At 37.3% G+C, this 27,091-nt stretch overlaps 2 protein-coding genes across 4 annotated transcripts in view; one reads left to right on the forward strand and one right to left on the reverse strand.

Moving 5' to 3' along the window:
- Positions 1-672: 672 nt before the first annotated feature.
- On the reverse strand, positions 673-23,050 carry INTS12 (integrator complex subunit 12). The gene is made up of 7 exons (XM_004380205.2): positions 22,979-23,050; positions 17,269-17,433; positions 12,367-12,519; positions 10,269-10,456; positions 8,617-8,776; positions 5,395-5,541; positions 673-1,572 (listed from the first exon to the last, which is right to left on the reverse strand). Exons 2-7 carry the CDS (start codon positions 17,422-17,424, stop codon positions 988-990), a joined length of 1,389 nt encoding a protein of 462 aa, XP_004380262.1. The 5' UTR covers positions 17,425-17,433; positions 22,979-23,050; the 3' UTR covers positions 673-987.
- Positions 23,051-23,088: 38 nt separating this feature from the next.
- The window catches only part of LOC111818984 (glutathione S-transferase C-terminal domain-containing protein-like), a 62,520-nt gene continuing 58,517 nt past the window's right edge, over positions 23,089-27,091 (forward strand). For 2 of the 3 annotated variants that reach the window (XM_023734767.1, XM_023734766.1), the window contains exon 1: positions 23,089-23,349. The gene's annotated coding sequence lies outside the window, so the exon portion shown is untranslated. The remainder of the gene's footprint in view (positions 23,350-27,091) is intronic. The other variant, XM_023734768.1, reaches the window with a different exon arrangement.

The raw sequence follows: 27,091 nt of genomic DNA on the forward strand, positions 1-27,091 counted from the left end.
AAGCTTGCCAAGTAGGGCAACAATTAAGATCCTTCACATTTTCTGACTTAACAATGTACACAAGCGTAATTCAAAACAACCTTAAGAATTAACCATTACGTAGGAGCTTCTTGTATATTAAGTAAAATTAAGTAAAATGCTGTAACATTTTTTAGCAGTAAAAATAAAACAGCCTTTTCTTCATAGGTAAAGGCTGTCATTGTAAATAAGTCAGAAATTATCCATCCACAAAGACTGTTGGGAATGGGTACTTTTCTCAAGAATTCTCAAGAGGATTTGTGTAAACAGGATGAGTCAAAATTCAGTGTTTATTCAGTATATACTACGTGCATATTCTGCACTGGCATGTGGGAAAAAGTGGGCAATGTGGGAAAAGTATTGTATGAAAAGGGCAATTCACAATCTATTGGAAGAAATAAGTGACTAAATAATTGATATGCACTGATAAAAAAGGTAAATATAAAATTCAGGAATATGAGAAATTATGAAAAATTAATTTTGAGAAAGGGGGAGATGAATTAATTGTGGGGAGAGGGAGAATCAATTGAAGTGAGGCTAGGGACTGACACTGAATACCCAGAATACTGGGAGGAAGTAGAAAACGTTACAGTGGGTTATCCCTGTCACCCTGTAAGGCAACTTACTCAGCAGGATCAGTTCTTGGGGCTTTGCTAAAAGATAAACTGTTTCTTTCTCTTTAAATCTGCATATTAATCTTCTGGAATTCTGGAAGTTCTCATTAAGAATTAGTCATTCTAATCATTGTTTTCACATACTATGGAATCGTTAACGAAATAAAAATGGTAAAGAGATTTAAACAAAAAAAGATTTCTGAGTTTTACTAAATAACAGTTAACATTTTAAGGTAAAAAACAATAGAAATTTGGTTATGAATATTTTTATTAAATTACAGTCTATTACAGTTTTGTCCTAATAATAAGATTTGCATCTTCTGGTTAATGTGATGTAAAAACCTGCTTGGTCACATTACTTCTTGAGTTTCTTTTGGGCAGCTTTCTTCTTGACCATCTGTAATCGCTTCATGGCATTCAGCTGTGACTCTTGTGAAGTTGGACCTTTAAGTGATGCCGAGGAAGAGCTGCTCAATTCCGAAGTGGTTTTACTAGTGGTATTCCCACTAGGCCCTGATGTTCCACTGTTTCCATTCCCACTTAGTTGGCTGCTGCTTCCTGGAACTAAACTACTTGGACTAGGAAGACCAACTTTGCTAACATTGTCACAACTAACGGAGCGACTAAGGCCAGTTTTGCCCAAGGTTAGAGGTGGAAGTGGTTTCAATGGTACAGTGGGTGTAGTGCTGTTACTGGAACCTAGTTTGGAACCTATTCCACCTTTGGATGATGTTGCCAGACCAGTCAAACCCACAGGCTTCTGGTTAGCTGATGAGGTAGTAGGTTTCCCACTATTGTTTTGTGCTGTTGAACTCAATTTCGCTGTTGACGGGCCAGCAGAGGAGGTTTTGGCTGCAAAAGCTGCCCATCCAGTTAGGCCACTAGCTGCTGAAGAGGAAATACTGGTACTAGAAGAATTTCCTGAAATAACTGGGGATGCCTAAAAAAATAAGATAAATATTTCATTAGAGCCTATATAATCAACACCTACATAAAGCCTGTAAATAGATAACAAATTTAATCTTAAACTTTTTTTTATAATGATTTGAGAAATTTATACCACACCACCAAAATTAGGTTCATATGAAACTGATCTAAAAACTATATATAAAACAAAACTTATCCATGACGAGTGGGTGTTGTCATTTATTTCCAAAGCAGAAATTTTTGGATGCCATATTCCTGGTTCTAATGATTTCAAAAAGAGAAGTATATGAAATTCCTTTTTAGGAATTGTTTTTAGATTCAGTTATAAGGCACATCAGAAAATCAGATTTAATTTACTTTAACTTGTTTTTCACCTAAAAGGTATATTATCTAGCTCAGGTAAACATCTGATTTTTTAGACTCTGCATCGGATTACTTGTAGACCACTCTAAAAACTGACTTTACTCTTAGTGGACAAAGACGCTCACACCCAGGGTATTCAGAAGACACCAGAGATGGAAATATCAATGTGATAATTATTGACTGAGTGAATGTGTGTGAGAAAGAAAACAGCTCTATACAGACTCTAAACCCATTTTTTAAAAAGAGTTCCCCCAAATTCTGAACAACAGATATAGCACTGAAAAATATATACAGATAATCACAGTTAACTACTTAGAAGTGTACAATACTTCTCATGTACTAAAAAAAAAGTTCTCATAACTTTATTTTCACAATTTATCCATGTTTCCATGAACCACCACATGAGAGATCACTGCTTCTGTGTAAAGGATTTTCCCAGCTGCCTCACAGGCTGCACAGTGACATTTTGGGTAGACCTGACTCACTCAACACTTCAACTTTCCCAGTTAACTTCCTTGGCCAGTAAGAAGCTCAGTGATACCAATGCCATTATACAAATATATATTGTTATTCACATAAGAACCATTTTTTCTTTTCACTTTCATATTGGGCAAAAATATCCTTTGCTTGAGTTAATTATGGACTGAGCTTCTCACTGGCACTCTTTCTACCTTGATATTTTTCAGAAGATTCACAAAAGCGTGATATTCACACATGGGTAAACAACAGTTTTACAATTAAAAAAAAAAAGGTAGTTATCATGCCTAAAATGTATTTACTTATATTTTAGAACTAAACTCTGAAAGAGTTGATAAAACATTTCCAGCTCCAATAAAATAGCCTTTAATACTGTCTGCATGTAAACATGGTTAACCAATGTGAAAAGTAATCAAAATAGAGTGCTCTGACACGGGAGAATGAAGAAAACCAAAGACACAAGGGAAAGATTAGTCCAAAGGACTAATGGACCACAACTAGCACAGCCTCCACCAGACTGAGTCTAGCACAACTAGATGGTGCCCAGCTACCACCACTGACTGCTCTGACAGGGATCACAATAGAGGGTTCCAGACAGAGCTGGGGAAAAATGTACAACAAAATTCTAACTCACACACAAAAAGAGATCAGACTTACTGGTTTGATAGAGACCGGAGAACCCCCAAGAGTATGGCCCCCGTATACCCTTATAGCTCAGTACTGAAGTCAGTCCTGAGGTTTACCCTTCAGCCAAAGCTTAGACAGGCCCATAAAACAAAACGAGACTAAATGGGCACACCAGCCTAGGGACAAGGATGAGAAGGCAGGAGGGGACAGGAGAGCTAGTAATAGGGAACCCACGGTCGAGAAGCGGAGAGTGTGGACATGTCATGGGGCTGGCAACCAATGTCACAAAACAGTATGTGTACTAATTGTTTAATGAGAAGCTAGTTTGTTCTGTAAACCTCCATCTAAAGTACAATAAAAAAAAAAATACAGTCCTCTGAGATCTTTATTTTGTAAGAGGAGCGGTCTAAATATTTGTTCACATATTTTGAAAAACGATAGGATTTTTTACAGTAGCATCGTATGACAACTACCTCATAAGGTTACCCAGAGAAGGAAGCACCTTACATATTATAAATTCCTAGAGGAACGCACACAAGTAACAAGAGAAAAAGTTAGTCAAGAAAGCAAAAGGACATAGGTGCAGTAAACTTTTAATTTTCAGTTATGAAAGAGCTAATTTTTTTCTTTTCTTTCTGTTAAACATGAAACAGTCTGCCATATGGCTACATGATCTCTCAACAAACTTCACAAAAGAAAACCCATCTGAAGTAATTAAAAAGACCAATACGTAAGAAGTACAAACAAGGAAGGAAGTTCTGTGTTTGGCATTTTACTTTAATGGCTTATTGTTCCCTGGCATTGCTTCTCAATGGGACGACACATGGTTTACAACACTATCAAGACACACAGAAGTAAAATAACACAAACAATGGAGACCAAGTACTTTCTTATAATTTCACTGGAGAAAATACATTTCTCAACTATAAATAATTTCTTAACCATTATCCTAGCTAGAAAATCATTTTCACTTTTTATTTATGAATGGTAACGAAAAGTTTTTCATAGTAAAAATATATTCACTTTTATTATTAAAAACAAACAAACAAAAAAACCCTTCATCAAAATAAACATGACAAGCCAAGGCCTTAATTTATTTGCCATAAAATCATTTCATATTGGATCTCCTAAAAATATAATTCAGTAGTAACAGGTTAGCATAAAAATCTACCTAAACATGATTTAAGTGTAGAATATAACAACTCTAATCACTTTCAATAAGTGAGTTATTCTTCTATTCCAATTCAGCAAGTTTCTACATTGACAAATCAATAATGGAACCTCTTTGATATCAAGTCTTCCTTGGTAAGAGTACATATGGGTTAAATTTAAAAAGTATCTGCACGTAAAATTATCACTGTCTTCCTCCGACTATTTTATATTCATATTCTTTATCATTGCACCAGGTTCTTGAGCTTTGCTATCTATAGCCAGTTGGACAAGGTAAAATCTTTAGAATTTTCTGGGGTCTATGAGAATTTGGGGATAATATTTTTTATTCTATCTTTAATTCTTCATTTAAAGTTGGGATTGTAAATTGTAAATTCAGTGAAGCTCTTTTTTTTTTATATAAAATCAGTTAGAAAAATATTTTATTCCATGATATCAAAATGCCAGGATATTAATAATAATGTAGTGTGATGTAAAGGATGCAAACCTACGAATGACAAAGGTGATATTCTCACTTGATAACATGGTCCCTTAGTAGAAGAGGTAGGTACCTTGAAAGTTGATGATAACAAAGGGAAAATAAGACAAAGCAAGGAAACCATCTTCAATAGCCAATAAGATGGGAGAAAAACGCTATAGGGCCAATCAGCACCAGTAGTACGAGGTACAAGACTGCCAATAATGAGGGCAGAAGTATTAGAATTTAAACCAAATTCCTAATTAGAGGTAGAAGGTCCCTAGGTGGTGCAAACAGTTGGTGTCTGACTATTAGCTGAAAGGTTGGCAGTTCGAACCCACCCAGAGGCGCCTCAGAAGACAGGCCTGGTGATCTGCTTCTGAAAGGTCACAGCCTCAAAAACCCTATATGAAGCAGTCCTACTCTGTACACATGGGGTCACCATGAGTCAGAATCAACTTGACAGCAACAGGTTATTTTTAATCAGAGAAGTGTGTCCGACTACACGATAAAGAATGTCATCTTGGAATGCTCAGAGACAGTTCCTGTTTGTGATAAAGAGAGACACAGGAAAGTTAAGAGATTAAATCATTGTGTAAATGTTCCCTTTCTACTTAATGTTAACAGCAATGCAGTCTTGATTTCCAACATACAGCTATTTAGTATATAAAGTTTCTCATTAAATTTTTATCAAGCAACCTTTAGTAAACTAAACTGAGATGCAAACAGAATGTTCTGTACCTTGACTTCCGCTCGCTTGAACGCCAGGAAAGTTGTCTCCTGTTTTAGCTTAGTTTCTGGTTTCTTAACCAGCGGATCTTTGACAGCTGGTGCTACAGAAACAACTGTGGGGGCCGGTTTCTGGGCTGGTTTCTGAGTTTTTTGAGCCTAAAGAAATCAGTGTCTTATGTTAGATAGAAGGTCTCTTAAGTTAGATAGAAGGTCTCTTAACTGAATACACAAAAATATAAAAATAAAAATAAAAATTCTAACACAGGACTCCTCACTGACTGAGCTGAACATTTAAAAAATATTATGTTGACACCCTAAGTATAAACTCTTGGACAAACTATTTTCATCATCATATTAATGGTTTTATAGATTTCATTAACTTCTAAACAGTAAAGATAATATTAAGCTTTAGAAACCATGCAGATTAAGGTTGTTTAAATACCATTTTAACAACATAAACCAAATTGTTTCAAAAAAGGAAAATCACAAATCATGTATAACCAGTTAGCTTCACCCATCAGAGAAGTATGTTTATTTCTCATTATGGCTGGTCAAAGACTTAGGAGTTTTCTTCTTGGGTTCCAGGCATAAGCGTGACTGAGGATGAGTTAAAAGGTATGCTACCACAGTTCAGATCAATTATACAGTTTTAAATACAGAATGGGAAGGAAAAAAACTAGTGATAAATGATGAACATTTTTGAGGTTTTCCACACTGCAGAATCAGACACACTGAATATAACTCACCTTGGAGAAAGTTCACAAATGCAAATTTCTGTTATGAAAGAAGAACTTGCATCCACCATTCTTTTGCAAATATTTTTAGTTTTTATTTTGACCAGTAATTGATTTTTCCCCTTTATTTTGTAACTGGGCACTTGACAAAATTTTCTTATAAATTCTCATTTTTCAGTTTATTCTTTAGTATTTACCAGGTAAATAATCATAACTATCTAGACAGTATGGTGTAGTATTTAAGAGCGAAGTGTTTGCAGTAAAACAGACCTGGGATTAAACCCCAGCTCACCCACCTTCCTCGTTATGTTATCTCGGGTAAAACATGTAAATCTCTAAAAGCCTCATTCTCTTCATCTGCATCAAAGGTGGATTATAGGATGAATTACAATTATGAGTTTAGTACAGTGTCTGGCACACAGTGAGGGGTGACAAGAAGAGTTACCATTTATTCATCATCATTACTTACAAAGGATAAAAAAACAACCCTGGATAGGGAAAAGGCTCCCAGCCATCCCACTGTCTTTGACAATCCTCGTAAGATCATGTGCTACAATACCAGGGAATTTATTAATAATCTGTCCTGATTTCTAGAAGCCAGAATTTGGCCTATTTCACCCCCATTGGCACTTTCTTGGGCAGTCTCCTTGTGCTATGGTTTGCCGTGCTAAAGAATTTTGATTCTCCAGTCTCAATTCATTCCATTTTTAACATTACACACCTTCCGTCATCAAAGTACACGTACCTTCAAACTTCACTTATAAAGTAACATCCAGATCAAGAATATCACTAAGGATGCGGGAAGACTATCTGTGGTAACACCATCTCTTACCAGTGGGAAAGCAGCGCCATCTTACCCTCTACTGCAAAACCATGTTATGAGAATGCAGCCCTCACAGTAATCAAGAAATACACGGTCCCGTAACCGAGGCTTTCAAACTTGCACTGTCGTCCACCAACATCTACCATTCCAGATGTCAGACTCTGAAGACCAATCTAACTTCTATGCTTTAGCAGACGGTGACTCATTACAATGAAGCTGCTTGGGAGATCATGTTTGGATCTTCTCCTGCCCCCTCTATTTCACTTAGCCATCTTAAAAACTGAAAAAGAAATACCCAGAACCCTTCATCCTTTGGGGACAATATTAAGGAACTAGGATGTACATTATCACGGGCTCAGTGTTGCCCAACAGAGACACCACAATTTTTCACTGGGTGACTGCTTCACACATTGCATAACCTGCCCCAATGAAGAAATAAGTACAAGAAGAGGATGCTGGATGCTGTTTCTAGGATCTTTGAGATTCCTTGGAGCAACAGCCAATGACTATATGAGAAACTCACTGAATAATTTTAAGCAATTAGTTACAATTATTGGATTTAGTATCCCCACTGTTTCCAAATTCCTTTTTCTAATTAAACTTGTGTTTACTGGATCCTGATGTCAGGCTCACTTTGGATCATGCCTTTTGGTATTTCCCCAGGTCCACTCATGGTATAGTCATGTCTTAACATTAGTCATAGCTACCCATTCAATGTTTTGATTCTCGGACACATGTACTGAACCTAGTGATTGCTGATTTCTGGTACTAATTCACATTTCCTCCATTTTCTCTATCTTACAATGAGTACGACAGGATGCAGTATATGTCCAGTCCTGAGCTCTGCTCTGGTGATATGACCATGAATGAGACATGGTCCTACTGATAAATGAATGAGACATTTAATTTGCAAAGCAGATAAAGAATAAAACGTATCTGAGATGAAGGGAAGAAGGTGAGAAGTGGAACATATGGGAACATGAAAGTTCACAACACACTTATCTGGCAGAGGCAGAAGTAAACAGCAACTTCTCGATTTTTTTAAAAGAAAATTTATGAAGTTCATTTATCTACTTTTTAAATGAATAAAATTAAGAAAGCTATCCAATAAACTAAACGGAAAACACAGTTCACTATGACATTAAAGGCAATTATGTCAGTGAGCAGAAAAAACAAGACAAAGTACACTGAAAGAAAATGAAATACGTGGTCAACCAAAGACAATGAGAAGAAAGACTGAGGACTAGAGAAACAGATGGAGAGCAGAGACGCATCTACAAATACGGCCTCTGTAGACATCTTTGTAAGTTTGGTGGGTTAAGCTCAAGTGTCAGGATTAGATATTTTCTACATTCTACTACCAGTCTCACCAAAGACTGGGACTTTCTATCTCACCACAGCACTTTATAGTATTTTTAAATGTTTACAAATAAACTGACATATTGGTAAGTAATATTCATATTTTGTGGGGCTCCAGTCCTGTTTGTCTATATTTGAAGATGAAAGCTAAACAAAGAAAAATGCTTATAACATAGCCTTGTAAAAATATTTAAATAATCAGATTACATAGCTTATTTTTCAATGTCTTGAATGTTCAAAATTTTTATTTTAGAAAGCATATATCAGGAAAAAAAAAGCTATAGACTGTATAAATAGAAAAAATATAATTCCTACCATTCTTTTCATCTGTCTGGTACATCGAGCACAATACCACACCAGGCGAGGGTCATTCACTTCCTTATCTGTCACCTGGGGCTTATGGCAATCCTGGTGGTAGAGATTATGGCATTCTTGACATTCTACTAGCTGATTTCCAGATGCCACTGTCATTTGCCTAAGGGAATATACCATTAAACATTACGCGTTCTTAAATATAACAATTTCAAGCCATATCAGGGTTGTTCTGGTAAAGTTTTATATACTAAAGAAGAAACAGATCCCAGAAAACCACAGAGCAGAAAAATAAATCCCTACATGCAGTCTGCACAAACAGTTCATTTCTTTTAAAGCTTATACTCAACCATTAATAAATGTATAAGGTATCTTAATATTTAAATCTGGCTATATTCTCCTTGTAATTTCTCATGGTAATTTTTTTTCTTTCTTCCAGAAAGTAGTAGATTTTGAATACTCATCCAATAGCCCCATAGCACTTTCTTTGCACCTCTTCTAGATTTATTTATGCTAGTTACCTGTGTGTTTCTCTATCTTTTTCATTAATATATGAATTAACTAAAGGCGGGAACTGGACCTAATTAGCTACAGTGTCAAGTATATTACTGTGCAGACAGATGATGTTCAATAAATGTCTGATTATTGAACAGAAAGCAGCAATACGTGTATCAAAAAAGGAGAAATTCCTGTATCAAGCAATCATCATAGCTTTAATCATTGTAAGTCTCTCCGATGGAGAGTTATAGTTACTGGTTTTCTCCTCATTATGACTTTACCATTAATTTTTTTTATTTATAAAATGACATCCTTCACAACAGATGAAGGTTGTAATAAACAAATACATGTGAAATCAATGACTTTCTAACATATGATCCTATTCAGAAGCATATTAACTCATTCTCCATAAGGTTCACAAAACCATAGAGTTATTTACTCATTCCCAATGCCCCAGAATTAACATTTTTATGAAGAAAACAGCAACAAAGATGGCAATCTTTTTTGCTGTGCTAGGCATCAAAAGCCATTAACAATTAAAAACTCTGCCCTTGGCTTCAAGCTATTTAAAATCTACTTGTGTCTGATTTTTAAGATGCATCCTCTACTAAGCAGAATTATCAATTTTTTTATAATTAGCAATCATGTTTTAAATAACACGGAGAATAATCTACGTGATCCATTCCTTTTATTTCCATTATCCTTAGGAAGAATTAATGGCATTTCGGGAACGGGCATATAATAGTTTTTTTTACAAGCGCTAACAATTCAGAAAATAAAAAAGCAACACAGACTTCTAAAAAAAAAAGACTGAAATAATTGAGTCTGCTGAACAGACTCTTTGTCACTAAAGAATACTCTAAATACACTAATACTCTAATACACTAAAGCAATAATCGCTTCCCCTCCAGAACTGAAGAATTCAGAAAATGTCACTACAACAGAACAGATTAAAGGAACCACAGTCGGGAAGATAAAATATTTGACAATTTAAAAAAGTTTAATTGCTATATGGGAAGTTCATAAGGTATAATCTACTTATCTTCTCTGTACCCTCAGATAATAAAAACAAAATATAATACACCCAACGATTGGCCTAATTTTTTTTTTTTTTTTGCTCTTTTGAAAGGAACAATTTATGGCAAGGTACAACTTACCTGCAAACAACACAGGCCAATCCCATCTCCATAGCAAAATCATCAGCACTAGTCTCCTCAAAACTGGAAAGGTCAGCCATAGCTAAATCCTTGCTAGTTTGGACAGTAATGGGAGAAGACCGTGTTTCTGGTTTCTCCAATCTCGGTTTCTTTGGAACATCAACTCCTTCGCTTATGTCTGCTTTTATCTATAAAAAGCACACAATCAGAAAATAATCACGGAAGTTATGTAGCAAAATGAACTTTAAATCACCAAGAGATGGACAAGATGGACAGTGTGCAATCACCAAGTCCATTTTACAGATATTTTCACATAGCTAAGGGTCGCTATGAGTCCGAATTGACTGCATGGCAAAGGGTTGGGTTGTTCGTGTTTTTTTTTTTAAGGACAGATGTGCACACTAAAGGTCTGTGCAACATTTATAACTAATGTAAAAATCAGTTGGTTCAAAGAAATCAGCAAGGTAGAGATAAATAAATCAGAATAGTTCAGCATGTATCTGTTTTTCTCTTTGTATTCTTATCCATTAAAGAATTCTGGAAGTTCAATGGGTTGGCTTGTACTAACTTCTGCCTTTTATTTTCCCTATCAATTTCTTTAAAATGGGAAACCGCAGCACTAATAAGGCTTTTAAAAAATTTTTAAAATATTTTTAACTGTGAACTATTAATATTTGAAAGGGAGTCCCTGGATGGCACAAACGGACAACACGCTTGGTAATAACCAAAAGTTTGGAGGTTCAAGTCCAACCAAAGGTGCCTTGGAAGAAAGGCTTGGTGATCTATTTCTGAAAAATCAGCCACTGAAAACCCGATGGAGCACAGTTCTACTCTAATACACACAGGGTCACCATGAGTAGGAATTAACTCGATGGCAACTTGTGGTAATATTTGAAATATAAATATATTGTAAAGAGGTAAATAATGAACTATCTAACAGCCCTCCAGACTTAACACATTGCCATATTTGCTTCAACACTCATTCTGGCTCAAATAAATGTTACATATACATACACCTGTCAGACTGGCAAAAATTAAGATATGGGGAATTTAGAATTCTTACACTTAGTTGGTGAGAGTTTAAATTTAGAATATCCACTTTGGACAGCAACTGACAATACCTAGCAATGCTGAAGATGTACATATCCTATAACATCCACTTACAGGTATACACTCTAGAGAAACTTAATATATGGGCAAAGAGCTATGTATAAAGCAGCTCACTGAAATTCCATTGTAAAAGAGAAGAGAAATAACCTAATTGCTCATCATTGGAGAAATGGATAAATAAACTGGTTTATTTATAGAACAAATAGTATATGGTAACTGAAAGAAATATCTAAATCTACATGCATCAACACAGACAAATCTCAAAACCACAACGATGGGTGGAGAAAAAGCAAGTTACCAAAGGATAAATGCAGTATGATACAATTTACATAAATTTACAGAAATTGAAATGGAGTCTCTGGGTGGTGCAAATGGTTAACATGCTTGGTCAATAACCAAAAGTTTGGAGGTTATTTAAATTTAAATGCATAGAAAACAATAAAATATAGCTTATAAATAGCCAATATTTAGTAAAAGTATGAAAACACCTAGAGGGCAGGAGTTACTAAAGGTTTTTTTTTTTAATTAATTTTTTATTAATTGCTAAAGTCTTAATTACTATGTACAGAAATCATCCAAAATAGACAATCTAAGCATTATCTGTAGGTTCCACTCTTGAGAATGCCATTCTGTAACAAAGGTCAGTTTTAGTCATTTACATCTTTACTCTGTTCTGTTTATCTTTTCTTCCCAACAACTGTTCTATTTAGAATTTCTGAGTGACGGATTAAAGTTTACACTTCAAATTACTATATCCCTAGGGCTCAAATATTTGACAATGATTTTGGAAAATGGTTAAAAAATATGTTTCTAAATTTCACTCATTTCTCAAAAAGTCAACATCCATAGCAATCAAAATACATTTACTGAGTGATTACCATGTATCTATACACACTGCTATATAAAAACAGTAGGCATAAAGCATTGTTTCTGCCTGTGGCACAGCTGAGTTACTATTTACTCTGACTAGATTAAAATAAAATCTTACTTTATCAGCAGGTCTCTTTTCAGCTTCCTTCTTCACCTTTTCCGTTGTGAGGACCTTGCCATTATTATTGCCAGAAGGAAGACTAGATGAAGTTTTGGGCTCTTGCTTAATGGAAACAGTTTTTGTGCTTGAAATTTTGGGTGGTTCCACATCCTAAAAAGTGTCATAAAAATATACAGAAAATTACATACTCAGACTAATACACCACAAAAAAATAGATCATAAATCTAAACAATTTTCAGTTAAAAATCAAGATATCATGTTGCTACCAATATAATGTTCTTCTCTTTAAATAGCTTTATTGAGGAATAATCAATATAAAAACTACAACTATTTAAAGTATACAACTTGGTAAATTTTGACATATGTATACACCTGTTAAAATGTTATCACAATCAAGATAATGAACATACCCACCATCTCCCAATTTTCCTTGTGGCCCTTTGCAATTACTCTCTAATAGGTATACATCCTAGAGGCACTACGCCCCCAACCCTAGGCAACCACTGATCTGCTTTCTGTACTCCAGCTTAGTTTACATTTTCTTGGAATTTATATAAATGAAATCATACAGTATGCACTCTTTTGTGTCCACCTTCTTTTACTCAGCATACTTATTTTGAGATTCATCCATGTTGCTGAGTATATTAAAAGTTCATTTCTTTTTGCTGAATAGTACTGCATTGAATGTATATACTACAATTTGTTGATCCATTCATCTACTGATGGACACTGGAGTTCTTTGCAGTTTTTTGCTATTAAAATTAAAGCTGTTATGCACATTTGTGTACAAATCTTTGTATGGATATATGCTTTCACTTCTCTTGATAAATATCCAGACGTGTAATGGTTTGATCATATGGTGTCATGGTTTGAATTATGTCCCCCCAAAAATGTGTGTATCAATTTGGCTAGGCCATGATTCCTGGTACTGTGTGATTTTTCCTGTATGTTGTAAACCTGCCTCTATGATGTTAATGAGGGAGGATAGGTGGCAGTTGTGTTAGTAAGGCAGGACCTGATATACAAGACTAGATTGTGTCCTGAGGCAATTTCTTGAGATATAAAAGACAGAAGTAAGCAGAGAGACAGGGGGACCTCATACCATCAAGAAAGCAGTGCCGGGAGCAGAGCGTGTCCTTTGGACCGGGGACCCTGCGCAGAGAGGCTCCTAGTCCGGGGCAACACTGAAGAGAAGAAGGCCGACAGACAGAAAAAGCCTTCTCCTGGAGCTGACACCCTGAATTTGGACTTTTAGCCTACTTTAACTGTGAGGAAATAAACTTTTCTTCATTAAAACTATCCACCTGTGGTATTTCTGTTATGGCAGCACTAGATGACTAAGACATATGGTAAGAGTATATTTAACTTTTTAAGACACTGCCAAGCTGTTTTCAAAAGTGGCTGTACTGTTTTACATTTCCACCAGGAATATAAGAGAATACCAGTTTCTCCCCATCCTCACCAACTCTTGGGATAGTTAGTCTTTTTAATTTTAGACATTCTAATAGGTAAGTAGGACTCTCTGGATGGTACAAATGGTTAATGTGCACAGCTGCTAACTGAAAGGTTGGTAGTTTGAGTCCACCCAGAAGTACCTTGGAAGCATGGTCGGGTAATCTACTTCTCGGGGAGTGGGGAGGAAAGCAGCCATTGAAAAACCTACGAAGCACAGTTCTACTCTGACATACATGGGGTCATCACGAGTTGAAACTGACTCAACAGCAACTGGTTTTGTTTTGTTTTTTTAATGACATTTTTTCAAGTGCTTATTTGCCATATACATACCTTCTTCATCGACTCAACAGCAACAGGTTAAAGTGTCTGTTAGATTTTTTTGCCCATTTTTTAAAATGGGTTTGTCTATCTTATTAAGTTTCAAGAGTTCTTTATAGATTCTGGATACAAGTCCTATATCAGACACATAATTTGCAATTTTTTTGCCCAGTCTGTGGCTTGTCTTTTCAATCTGTTATAAACTTCTAATCCTTGTTCTTATATTATAGCTTTGATAACATACTTATCTTTTGTTAACAGTATAAAAAGTTTACGCATATAGTAGTTTCTTGGAATTCTTCCCCTAAAAGGAGGGCATTTCCCCATCATTCTAAATAAAACTAGAATAGCTGAATGTAGTCCATTTTTCTGTGATAATACATAAACCAAAAAAACCAAATCTGTTGCTGTCTAATCAATTCCAACTCATGGCAACCCCTTGCGTTACAGAGGAGAACTGCTCGTAGGGTTTCTTGGCTACAATCTTTACAGAAGCAGATTGCCAGGCCTTTCTTCCAAAGCACCATTGGGTGGGTTCAAACCTCAAACCTTTAGGTTGGTAGCTGAGTGCAAACCATATACATAAAAGTACAAAATTATAAATGGGAATGCTACACATCAACTTCAGAATAGTGGTTAACACTGAGGAATAAGAAAGAGAAGTGAAATGGATGAGGAATGAGGCCTGGACCTACTAGGAGCAAAGCCTGGTTTTTTCGTTTTGCTCATCATCCAGGCCAGGGACTGGCAAACTGAAGCTCGAAAACCAAATCTGGCCTGCTGTCTGTTTTTATAAAGAAAGTTATATTGGAACACAGCCATACAGTCTAGGGCTGTTTTCATGATACCTGCTGCTGTTGAGTCGATGCCGACTCATAGTAACCTTACAGGACAGAGTAGAACTGCCCCCATAGGGTTTCCAAGGCTATAATTTTTACAGAAGCAGACTGCCACATCTTTCTGCCCTGGAGCGGCTGGTGGGTTTGAACCACTGACCTGTCAGTCAGCAGCCAAGTGCTTAACCACTGTGCCACAAGGGTTCCTTGCTTTCATGATACAATGGCAGAATTAAATATGTGCAACAGAGACCCATCTGGCCCACAAAACTGAAAATATTTACTATTTGCCTCTTTACAGAAAGTTTGCTGACCACTGGTATTGGCTTAAGAAAGTGATGTAGAAAACGTTAATAATGCAGATTTAACTTAAAAGTATATTAAGTCTATAACAAAAATATTGACGACACAATCTCAGTCTTCTAGTTTCCAAAACTATTATCTAATTCATCAAAGAAGTTGCTCATGTTGTTGATGAGTAAGTTCCAACTTCATTATTTCATTTGTGCCTTACTCATTAATGTAAGTGAAAATATCAACCAATATTCATGTAGCAACTACACTCAGAGAGCAGGCTGTTAACATTTACAAGCACACTGCTACCTCTAGCTGATTCACATGCATGCTAAAGTTTGAGAAATACTGGCATAAATCATTCTCACACAATTCTAATGCTAGACATTTTCAGCTGAAGGCTAAAATTAAACGAACCTGTGTTTCTGAAAAACAGCCATATTTTCTCTACACTGACCAAGAAAAGTAAGTAAATGCTAGTTAAAAACCTAAGGCCAGCAGACTTTTTAATCATAACAAATTTTTTATGTACTTTAATAGCTGAACTTCCTTCTGTTTTAGAATCTCAAAATATTGCTTTTTCAGTAATAATTGGTTTTTCCTATTTGGACAATACCAATACCCAGTACAGAATGAACTTGATAATGTGTTTTGTAGAGTTGTGTTAATTTGGCTGATCTGAATTCATTGAACCTGCCAGAATGAGAATGGGAGGGTGAAATGAGATCACAGTGGTCCAACTAATCAAAAGACAATAAAAAGGCTTGGGAGTAGCAGAGCTGGTGTTGAAAGCTGCTCGCTCAGGCAATGAGCCAAGGACTTGGCCCTGTCTTGAGCTTCAGATTCTGGATTAGACTGAGCTACTTATGTAGTTAGTTCCTTCTGTCCCTTTCTTGGTTTGGGCTCTAGGTCCACAGACCTAGGTGACTTGGAGTTTCAGGGCTAGAGCTTTAGAAGGGCATGAAAGCATGTCTTAGCAGGTATTAGAGAATATAAGAGCTGCTATTACTGAGACCCTGTTATGTACCAGCTGGATACTACACTAGGTGATTTACATACTTCATTTAATTTTCACAACTCTGTAAAGTAGGTCTTATTATCTCCATTTTACCAATAAAGAAACAGAAGCTGGATGAAATGAAGTTACTATATACCTCAGTTTTTGCAATGCAAAATGAGGAAGATAAAGAATACCCAATTACTACTTGGTAAATAATGACAATACAATTGCTGTAACGATTAAGTTAATTAATACACATAAACTACTCAGAAATATGCTTGGTATATAACAAGGGCTCAAGTCATGTTATTATCTATCGTCATTAAAATAGGTCTGTTTGGTTCCAAAATGTATATTATTTTCACATAAAGCTGCCACTGGCTGCTTTGTTATTATTAAGATTGGAGTTACACAGTTCTATACTTCATTCATACCGCATATAGAGGTCGATTCCGACTCATAGTGACCCTATATGTCAGAGGAGAACTGCCCTACAGGGTTTCTAAGGAGTGGCTGGCGGATTTGAACTGCTGACCTTTTGGTTAGCAACAGGGCTCTTAACCACTGCACCACCAAGGCTCCAAAATTGTCCTACCTATATTCAATTTATTTTTTTGCAAAATTCATGCCCTTTTACTTCATTATGATTATTATTACCCCTAAAACCTTAAGAGAGTAATTAGAAGTTATGGTTACATTCAGCAGCTTTTAAAAAAGAATTCTGATCATAAAGAATTGGAAAATAAGGTAAGTCTTATACAAGTAGGTTTCTATACAAATAAAGTAGTAGGACAGAATATTCCCCCATCTCTAGCTAACTTTTCTACGTGGTGTAACACTACTATGAAAACTTGGAAGAAGAAAAAAAAAAAAGAATCTAATTTCTTTGTACCACAAGGAAAGATTATTTTGGCAGAGAGATTGTGTTGGGACGGTCTACATGTACCACTACAGGCATTACCAAACTTCCTTCAAGCTCTTTGTTCATGCAGATACCTTTGGAGACGGACGGTAACCTGAATCAATGCCCCGAGCCAAGGATTCATCAAGCAGTGCTTTTAGCTTTTCAGCAGAATCCTTACTCTTTGAATGTAAGAAGCCTAGCGCTTTCAAAAAAATAGGATCAAGTTCCAAATTCACATTAGCAGCCATTGGAAACACCTGCAAGGGGTGGAGGGGGAGAGAAAAGGAAAGCAATTTAAAGACAATGCTCAAGTACTTACGTCAAAATTTCACTTGGTTCTTTTATTTATAATAGGTAGTACTGCACGCGGTACAAAGGGTTATTACAGATAAAGTAGATTTCCTTCTTATTGGTGACTGGCATTATCTAGCTCTTTTCCCCTGAAACAACCAGTATTATCAGCTTTCTGTGTATCCATATCCATGGCCAAGTTTTTTAAATCCAGGTTAGTTCCTCCTTGCCACAAAGAGTCCTTTCCTAGCTCTGCTTTAAAACATACACTTAAGTTTCAGTACACATGAACTTGATGTGCTTAGGTCAACTTGCCTGTATATCAAAATTTCTTCTCTCAAACCTTATTTCCATGACAAAAGCCAAGATCTGCTGTGTGAGTGTGAGAGGGGGCGTCACAGCAGGGCAACAGTCAGAGGATGCACTAAGTTCTGAGCTGCAGCATTTACCTAAATATCTTTTTAACTTTTTTTTTCTGCCTCCCTAGTATTCAGCCCCGATCTTAAATGTTTCAGACAACATGACAGCCTTATTTGATCACATTTAGATTGTGGTATCTCATGCATTAAGCTGTTTTAAAAAACTAGATCTCTGGGGGATGGTGCCACATCTATTAAAAGACGTATATATATCCCATAGGGCCTATGATAATGCTCTGTGTCCTAAGGAGCTTAAAAAATAGCCAAAGTAGACGAAGATATACATCAAAGGCTTATGAAATTCCAAAACATTAAAAAGTTTTGTTTTCAGTTAATACTAATGCTGTCATGTGGTTCTACTTCTGGTTGTCACTTTTTCAAACACCTCTTCAGGCAAGGAATTATTAAAATAAAAATGTATTCCTTGTGTTAAATCATTTGATCAATATACCGGGACATGAAATCCATCTTCTATCCTCAAGGTTAGTATTATAATAACACAACACACTTGCACCACTACAGTTGAGGATCTCTTGGCAATTCCACAGTAATCTCCCATTTTCAGGGGTTTATAAAGCCATTAAAACTTCCTTAGGTTGAATCTTGGCATATGAAAGCTCAGCCTGAAAATAGATTTTATTTGTTCCTTCTTCCACTCACTTTTCCCCTCATCGATCTCCAAGTTTGACAGGAAACACAACATACACACCCCCCCTAAGTTTTTTCTATTTTATTTTTTTAAGTTTCAGAGATACTATTAGATACCCCACTGCCCCCAAATCATCTCAGACTCTGTGATCTATTAAAATATTACCGGAATCACTCATGAAAAGGAGTTCAAAGGCCAATACTAGAAAGACAATCACCTTATCTCAAACAGTTGTATCAGTAAGAGTTTAACAAAAATCGAAAAGCAACCTCTGTCACTTCTTAAGACTGTATTATTACACAAACCATCTATATATATGATAGACACAGAAAAGTTATTTTTAAATTTCCTTATAAGGCCGGTCACCATACATGTTCTGAGAAGAAAAAAGCTCCTCAATAAAATTTCCATGATTAAAAAGAAGGGTAAACCTGCCAATCCTCCAGAGTGCACTGGGGGACAGAGCCTGGTCTTTCTATTAACCTAACCTTATGTAGCTAAAGGAGACAGTAGCTTACTTATTCAGAACAATCTCTTTTATGGGGTACTGACCAAAAGGTTGGCATCTAGAAGAATCCTGGTATATACTAGAACAACCATTACTTGAAATTTCTAGGCTAAAAAAACTAAAGCAAAATATTTATTGTTAGGCATTTCTACAATCACAGATAAAAGCTTTATGTTACAGTATAGGTGACTAGAGTGAAGCACCTAGATTACAAGTCTACAGAACTCACGTCATTACCACCAACACTCCAATTGGAACCTCGGTGTTAGTTCTTTCTATACGATACTGGAGTTGGAAAACTTAACTGGCTGTGTACCCGTCCTACGTCACTAATATATCCCACTAGCCCAACGGTATCCATTGTGGGATACAGGGAGAAAATATTAGGATGTCTATTTAATTTTTTATTAAAAAATTATTAATATACAGTGACAGTAGTCCATGTAAATATATAAATATGGGAGAGTGCTAAATTTTTACATGGAGTAAGTTATAAGAAAAGGTTGGTGGTCACTGCTCTAGTGTACCTAGTCACTTGGAGTTTCACTGTCTCGATTACACGTAATGGCTGCTTTAAGGTACAAACCACCTTCCCCTTGCAAGTCCCTCCAGTACTCTCATTCAGTTCAACCCTTCTTCCCCCTCTCCACACCAAGGTCATTGCTATCCACCCATCAGCTTCTAGCTCTTACTCAATTCCTAACATATGCCCTTGTATGTTCTACTTTTTCCTCAAGCACTCCTTTACTATCCCCCCACAATGACACCACCTCCCTTGACACCTTCTCCAATAATGTTCCTTCAACTTGTTCCTTCTCAAAAGAGCAAAAAGAGGTCTATAGAGTCCCTACTCTACACTGCTGCTTTCAGAAAAATATTCTATGACTGCCATTTATCAACATCTCTTAAAATCTATACCTGTATCTTCATTGTTACTAATGTATAGAACATTTGCACCAGGCTCCTCTTCCTCTTCCATCATCTTTGACAATTTCAGCATCCATACTGATCATCCTCTTCGACTTCCTGCAGTCAGTCTATTTAGGTCTTCAACCCCAAGGGCCTTGTCTTCAGCCACTGAAATTTAAAACTTGCCACAACTATCCTCCTCTTTGACTACAATCTTCCATCATTCTAACTCTTCCACTGCCTTGATCCAAGAGCCTCTTCAGGGTACCAAGACAACTATTCTTCTCTGCTCATTTCTTTCTCAATTCTTCACTCCCATTCCACCTGCTCTTTGAATTTGTAGAGGTCTCCAGTTTCATCAGCCTCTGCTTTCTCCTTATCAGCACCTTCTTGCTATTTCTTTCCCTCACCAAAGAGAAAACAGTAGTTCGGCATGAAGTAAAACACTCATGGTTATGTGTTTTAGCCTTTGTATTTTAGTTTTCTATCTTATTTTCCTTCTCTCTTTTTATTGCCTTCTCTGGTTTCTATTACTTTTCATTGGCAACTGCACATATAGTGGAAAAAAACTTACTTTCCTTCTACTGAAGTCCTAAAGACATTAGCAACTATGGAGTAACTTTGTCAATCTTTTTCCTTTACTATTTCCAAAAATACTTTCCTACAGTTTTACTGAATCATGTTACTTCTACAAAATTCCTTTCCTGCATATTCTAAAATCCATGACCAAAACAGACTATAAAAGGGCCATATCAATCTATCCGTAGACTAGAGTTCTACAAAACAAAGTCCTGGAGGTATATATGAAAGAAGTTAATGCTCTAGATGTATGTAGTTTAATTTTAACACCTAGGTATTGCTTTAAAAAAAGTATGAAAAAATTAATAATTATCACTTTACAAACCGGCAATAACCTATGGAAGTGGTAGTTGTGGTATGTTGGTGGGAGTGAATGCAGCAGCTGGTGCTAAGAATAACCTGTGGAAAATTCATATGGGTAACACAGAAATTTCCTCTACTAAGCAATGATCCTTTTTCTCTATCAATCATTTTTTATCCTTCTTGATATATTTGCAGTATGTTACTTACTTCCTATCCAGGCTTTCAATGACTCTCTTCCAATACTCTAAGCACCCTTGTCCCATAGCCCTATAGTTTCATCTACTTTGCAGACATCACTCTATTACTCACCTTCTCCCTGCCTGCACTCAAACTTTAAACACATTCCAACAGGCAGAGTAAACCAAAAACCAAATCCATTGCTGTCTTCCCCATAGGGTTTCCAAGCAGCAGCTGGTGAATTCAAACTGTGGACCTTTTGGTTAGCAGCCGAGCTCTTAACCACCATGCCACCAGGGTTCCAACAGGCAGAGTAGTACTCTTGTATTTTCAGTCACCAACCTCATCCAGGCACTCAGCACAGCTTAGCAATCCTACCATGCTTGTCTGGTCAACTCACTTCCCCCACATTCTGCAAAGACCAGTTATATTTTCTTCATTTTCCTTAAAACTGCTTCCAAATCTCAGTAGATGACCTTATCTACTTCACAGGGAAAACAGGTTTCAAAGAAGAACTAAATCAACTTCCTGCTACCACATCTACAAACTTACTTGTACCTGCACCCACCTTTTCCTCTTTCCCACTAGATAAAAAGAAGGTCCCTCCTCCCCACTTCTCCAGGTGATGCCACCTTTGTTCTGGATCCTATCTCTTCTTGCCCTCTTCGTAACCCTGTGATATGGATTATTTACTCCGTCTTCTTTGTTTCAGTCTCTTCCTCTCTACTGGCATCTTTTCACTGACATTTATTGAATAAAGAGATGAAAGTAAAGTATAACGTTCTTGTCACACCTTTAACACAAGTCTAACCATTTCCAACACCCCTCCAGCAAAATGCAACAAGAAAGCAACCCAACCCCCCTACAAACATTAAAAAAATCAAGCATCAAAACAAAACAATACCTCTCTCATTACTAAGAATTTGTACAATGTTCCTGACTGCAAAACTCTCGTTCCCATCCTTCACCTGGCCTAAATTCATCAATCCCGCGAGACTATAAACTCTGTGAGGGCAGGAACTTGTTTCGTTCGGTTAGCATCCCTAGTGCTTGGAACTTCACAAGTGCTCAAAAATATTTATTAAACAAACGAGCTAGGTTTTTGCATAAACGTCACTTTTTTTTTTAAGTACTTCTGTGATCTCTCCAGTCAAAACTAGGTATTTAAGCAAAAACATAAAATGTAAATATATGCTTTTCCTCTAGACCCTGTTTCCCACCCTACCTGCCACATCCCAAAAGAAGTTCCAAAGTTGAGCTCTGAACGTGTACCAGAGGAAGGAAATTGAAGCTATTCGTGCAGAGTGCAATATTATGGTTGCCATCTCAAAACAGCGCTAAGAGGCTTTGCCGTTCATGCCTTTGCAAGCTCTTGCGAACTTTTCCAATAAACATCCTTTAAAAGATGCTATGCTTTTCATTCCTCCATCGAGTTCTCAGTGCTGGGGTACAATGATACCTAAGGAGTACTTGGGCAAACGCAGGGGAGGCGGTAGGGCCCTGATTCCAAACCTATCAGATGACAGAGAAGCTGAAAAGCAATAGCAGACACTTAGAAAAGGGATGGCAATCCTTTGACCAAAGTATGAGACACCAAAGGCCTAGCACGGGGAAAGGTCCTTGACAAGAGCACCAAGCAGAAGATGAGAGACGTAGTGTGGGAGCTGTACCGAGAGGTCGCCAAAACCTTCCGAGGAAGATCCGAGATAGGGTTCCAAAGACCTAGTCCCTGGGGCCGAGTCCTCAGTCCGCGTGCACCAGCTCACAACACACTCGGAGAAAGCACAGCCCTCATTGAAACAGGAGAGCGGTCTGCTTGGGGCATGCGACTGCCCGCCAATTATGAGGTTTCCCAGTCAGGACGAGGGAAATTAAAAGTCCCCAGGGCTACTCTCCCAGCTCGCCCCTCGCGAGGATCTCGAGCCTCCCAGAGGTGGGTGGGAATGGGGTCGGTCGTCACAACTCACCGCTCCGCCCAGTAGCTCCGTCCGTTCCCGCTAGCCCCTTCCGAACCGGTCCCGGCGCCTGCCGACTCTGAGAGCCGGAAAACAAAGTTCCTGTAGCAGGGCGGAGGGGGGAACGTTTTGAAAGTGCGATAGCAGGAAGTGACGCACCCGTTTCCGGTCCGCTGGATTATGAATGACGACGAACGCCGGTATTTCCCAGACGCGTGACCTGCTGTTTCTTTCTCGGTCCCTGTAGAAGCTAGTGGTCCGCAGGAGGCGGCTCCCAGAAGCAGCCTCGGAATCCCGGCTCGGGCGGGACGGGAAAGCGCAGGCGGCCAGCGTCGCCGGCACGCTCACGCACCCTCCCTGCCTGGCCGCGCCTCTGCGACCAGGTAAAGAGGGCGCTCGGGCCGCCGGTTCCCCAGCCCTGCGACCTTTCAATGACTGCTCTTGGTGTCGTGGGTCGACGGGACTGAGGATGCGGGGGAAGGGCGGGAAGGGCGAGGGCTTGGAATCAGTGTCCCGATTTTTCTCCAGCCTTGCGGCCGCCTCGGCGTCTTTAGACACGGGATCTGGGGGTACGGGCGGAGGGCTTGGGGCTACTTCTCAGTTTTACGCGTTTCCACGTTTTCCTCGGCCCAGTCCCCATGGTTTCCTCTGCCGATGGGGAAATGGATTAGCTTCCAACTGTAGAAGGTCTGTGGGGTCGCTTGCCGTTTGCCTTTAAGTGTAGTTTCAAGACTTTCTGGATCACGCTTTAGCTTTTTCTCTTTGACACTTGGTTTTTCATTCCAGCCCTTCCTGATTGGAGAAAACAGTTGTATGTGAATACTACAAAACCGTTGCTTCAGAGGAATTGCCTCATTTTGGGCAGTTTGCTTATGTTACACCGTCAAAACAGTGTTCCTCTTCTTTTTTAACTTACATAGAAAGCTTGGGTTTAACTTGCGGGAACATTTTTTTTTTTTAAGCATGAAAGTACAAATATTCCCATCTCAATTCTCACCTGGTTTTGGAATTAGGTGACCTTTTTTTCCCCCTTCATTCTTAATGCTAGGATCTCTTAGTGCCATGATACCATCCCTTGTTTTTGAATACCAAGAGATTGCCAGCATTTAATAATATATTTTGAGATAAATTATTAATAAAGAGGGTAGTGTACTTCTATTTTTTTCCGAAGTTTTTCTATAGGAACAGTGTTTACAGGAGAAAATGCAAAAGCTGGCAAGAACTAGATATGTGACAATTTAAAACATGTGAACCTCATTTAAATATTGTGAAAATAAATTCTTTGTTAAAACAATAACTGAGTGCTTTGCTGTCATATTTAATAAATCAAACATTAAGCTATGTGATTTTTTGTTTGGTTTTTGTTTTTTAAACTCTGATGGGGCACATACACCAAGGATTGCTTTTAGCATACTCATTACTTGAAATTGTGTTGAGTTATACTCGAAGGCATCACTTTAAGATGTCTAACTTCAAAAATAAGTTAAAAAATCAAGATTTGAGAGTTGTGTGATAATTGCTTTTATTTTCTTTACACTTCTACTCCATGTAGTGTTCCTTGTAAGTTTTTAGTTTGTAGCTTTTGCATCATCACCTGCAGTTTGAAATAATAAATACTGTCCATCCAATTGGCCTTTCTAACAGCGAAGATCTAACAGACCTTGAAACTCAACAAATTAGGGGGCCAGGCAACTGAAAAGTTGATGGTGTATAGTTCCCTGCATATGTGTTGTTTTGTTTTTACCCTCAAGTATTCAAAGCATCTTAGTGAATTCTGATATGATTAGTACTTGGGATGCAGGGATTTAAACCTTTAAGATCAAAACAAGCACAGGTATTGCTTGCTGTGGGAATTCAGTAATTTTATTTCAGTCCTCCTGATGCTTCAAACATATTAGCATTCACAGTGTGGATCCCTTTTAATTATGAGGTCAGGTTTAGCTGCAAGGATTATGATTCCATGGCAACAGATGATCCCCTGATTCTCCAGAGAGAAGCTAACACATTTTCCTTATGGCTAAGGTTACTGTACGCTTTTTACTTTTAAACTTTTCTTTTTTTTTAATACTTCTTTTCCACATAAGAAAACATCTAATTTATAGGTTTTTGTCCTTTAGGACTTGACTATCCTCACGTTATGTAACGTAATGAGTTCTGAAGAAGCTCAGTTTTTTCCTTTTTCAACTTCCAGTATTTAAAGTAATTTGCTGTTATGTATATCTCTAGGGGCGAGAGTTTTTTTTTTTTTTTTTTTAAATCTGTATTATTGTAAGAATGAATGGGATTCTGCAACCAAATAATTAGTGTTGTTTTGTGGAATGTGTAAAACAGACTAAATTCTTACATTCATAATGTTGAGAGCTTGATGTAGGAGGGAATTTAAACCAGTTTAAATTTAAATTTTAATCTTCAGGAAAAATTAATTTATAAAATTTTTATACTTGTAAACTGTGTCAGACTACTTATTTTGTATAATAAAAAAGTGTACGCAGACTAAGGGTTTCACTTTTATATTCTACCGTTTGTGACTCCCTGGCTTTTAACCTGAGTAACACTTCCCCCCTTCTCCCTTCCCCCCCAAGTATTTGAAAAACAGCCTTTTTAGTTTATCATGAATCCTTACCTTTCCTGGGAAGAAGTTTGGAAATATAAAAAGCATAGTTTGGGTTTTGCCCACCAAAAGTTTGTTTCTTTTAATAGTGTTAATGGATTAGGAATTTGGGGATAAGTAATAAATGACTAATAATAGTGATGGGGTTTTCTAGTCTGTCACATGGAGTCGCTATGAGTCGAAAATTGAGTAGATGGCACAACAACTGTAATACTGAATACTTAGGGGCTTACTATGTCACAGATATTGTTCTGTTCGCATAACACACTATATGGTAGGTACTATTATCCCCGTTTTACAAATGAGGAAACTAATGCACAAAAAGGTTTTGTACAGCTACAAAGTATCATCCAGGATTTGAACCCAGTTAGTCTGGCTCAAGTCTGAGTGCTTATCCATGACTATATCTTTCTTGGTGTACATATATTCTTGTTAGGTATATAAACTTTGGTTACATCCCTAGTTCTCCTGCCTGAATGTCAATACACATCAAAACTTCTATCTATGATTTTTTTATTTAGAAGTTAGTATGGATTCCAGTTATACTTTTTCCAGTTCAGCTCACAGAGATGATTCTGTTTCTTCATTTTAATTTACACTTTGGCTGACCTTTAAAATAGATTTATTAATTTAAAAAGAATGATGTTACGAGGATTGAGGTTTATGTTGTACTGAGACAAATTCTCAGGAAGACTCTCGTTACTGTCATTACTGATACTCAGTTATGTATTTTTATTCATTCGTTGAACTAAAAGTTGTTGGAGAGACTGCAGTAAGTAAAATAGATCAAGTCCCTGTTTTCTAGGCTGTAATCTTTACGGGAGCATGTTACCAGGTTTTTCTCCTGTGGAGCCACTGGGTATGTTTGAACTGCCAGCCTTTTGGTTAGCAGCCAAGCACTTAACTGTTGCACCATCAGTGTGAAAAACCAAAAGCCAAACCCACTGCCATTGGGTTAATTCTGACTCATAGTGACCCCATAAGGTTTCCAAGGCTGTAGATCTCTATGGAAGAAGACTGCCACATCTTTATCCCGTGGAGCCACTGGTGGTTTTGAACCGCTCACCTTTTGATTTGCAGTCGATTGTTTTAACCACTGCGCCACCAGTGTGCAGTGAGTTGCAATATAAAATTTATTTTTTACTGTGTGGCATGATCGGAAAGTTTGAAAGCCTCAGATCGAAGAAGTGAGTGTGGATTGAGATGAGGGCAAAGCACTGAGCCATGGGTCACTGAAAAGTCTGAGGATCCGGTAAAGGGGATCAGGAAGTAACTGCCAGAGAACTTAATCCAGTGTTGAAAATTGCCCAGTAACCCTGCCTTCAGAATGGAGATTTTCATCAAGAATTACTGAGACCAGCACACTTGCTGAGAATAACTGTAACTGGTGATGAGTTTTGCTTTGGTGAAATTGTTGCTGCAATAAAGTTATATGCTTCAACTTATAAAATTCTGAACTTACAAAATAGTGCTATTTTATATTATAAAAATATTTTTTCTGAGTGTTTTCAAAT

Source organism: Trichechus manatus, unplaced genomic scaffold, assembly GCF_000243295.1.
Source record: "Trichechus manatus latirostris isolate Lorelei unplaced genomic scaffold, TriManLat1.0 scaffold00071, whole genome shotgun sequence".
Classification (NCBI taxonomy): domain Eukaryota; kingdom Metazoa; phylum Chordata; class Mammalia; order Sirenia; family Trichechidae; genus Trichechus; species Trichechus manatus.

Excerpts from the sequence above, each read along its gene's own strand:
- INTS12 (XM_004380205.2), bottom strand. The coding sequence starts at position 17,424 with ATGGCTGCTAATGTGAATTTGGAACTTGATCCTATTTTTTTGAAAGCG. Across the intron at positions 12,520-17,268 it reads GTTACCGTCCGTCTCCAAAG|GATGTGGAACCACCCAAAAT; the intron begins GTATCTGCATGA and ends GACACTTTTTAG. Across the intron at positions 10,457-12,366 it reads AAAAGAGACCTGCTGATAAA|ATAAAAGCAGACATAAGCGA; the intron begins GTAAGATTTTAT and ends TGCTTTTTATAG.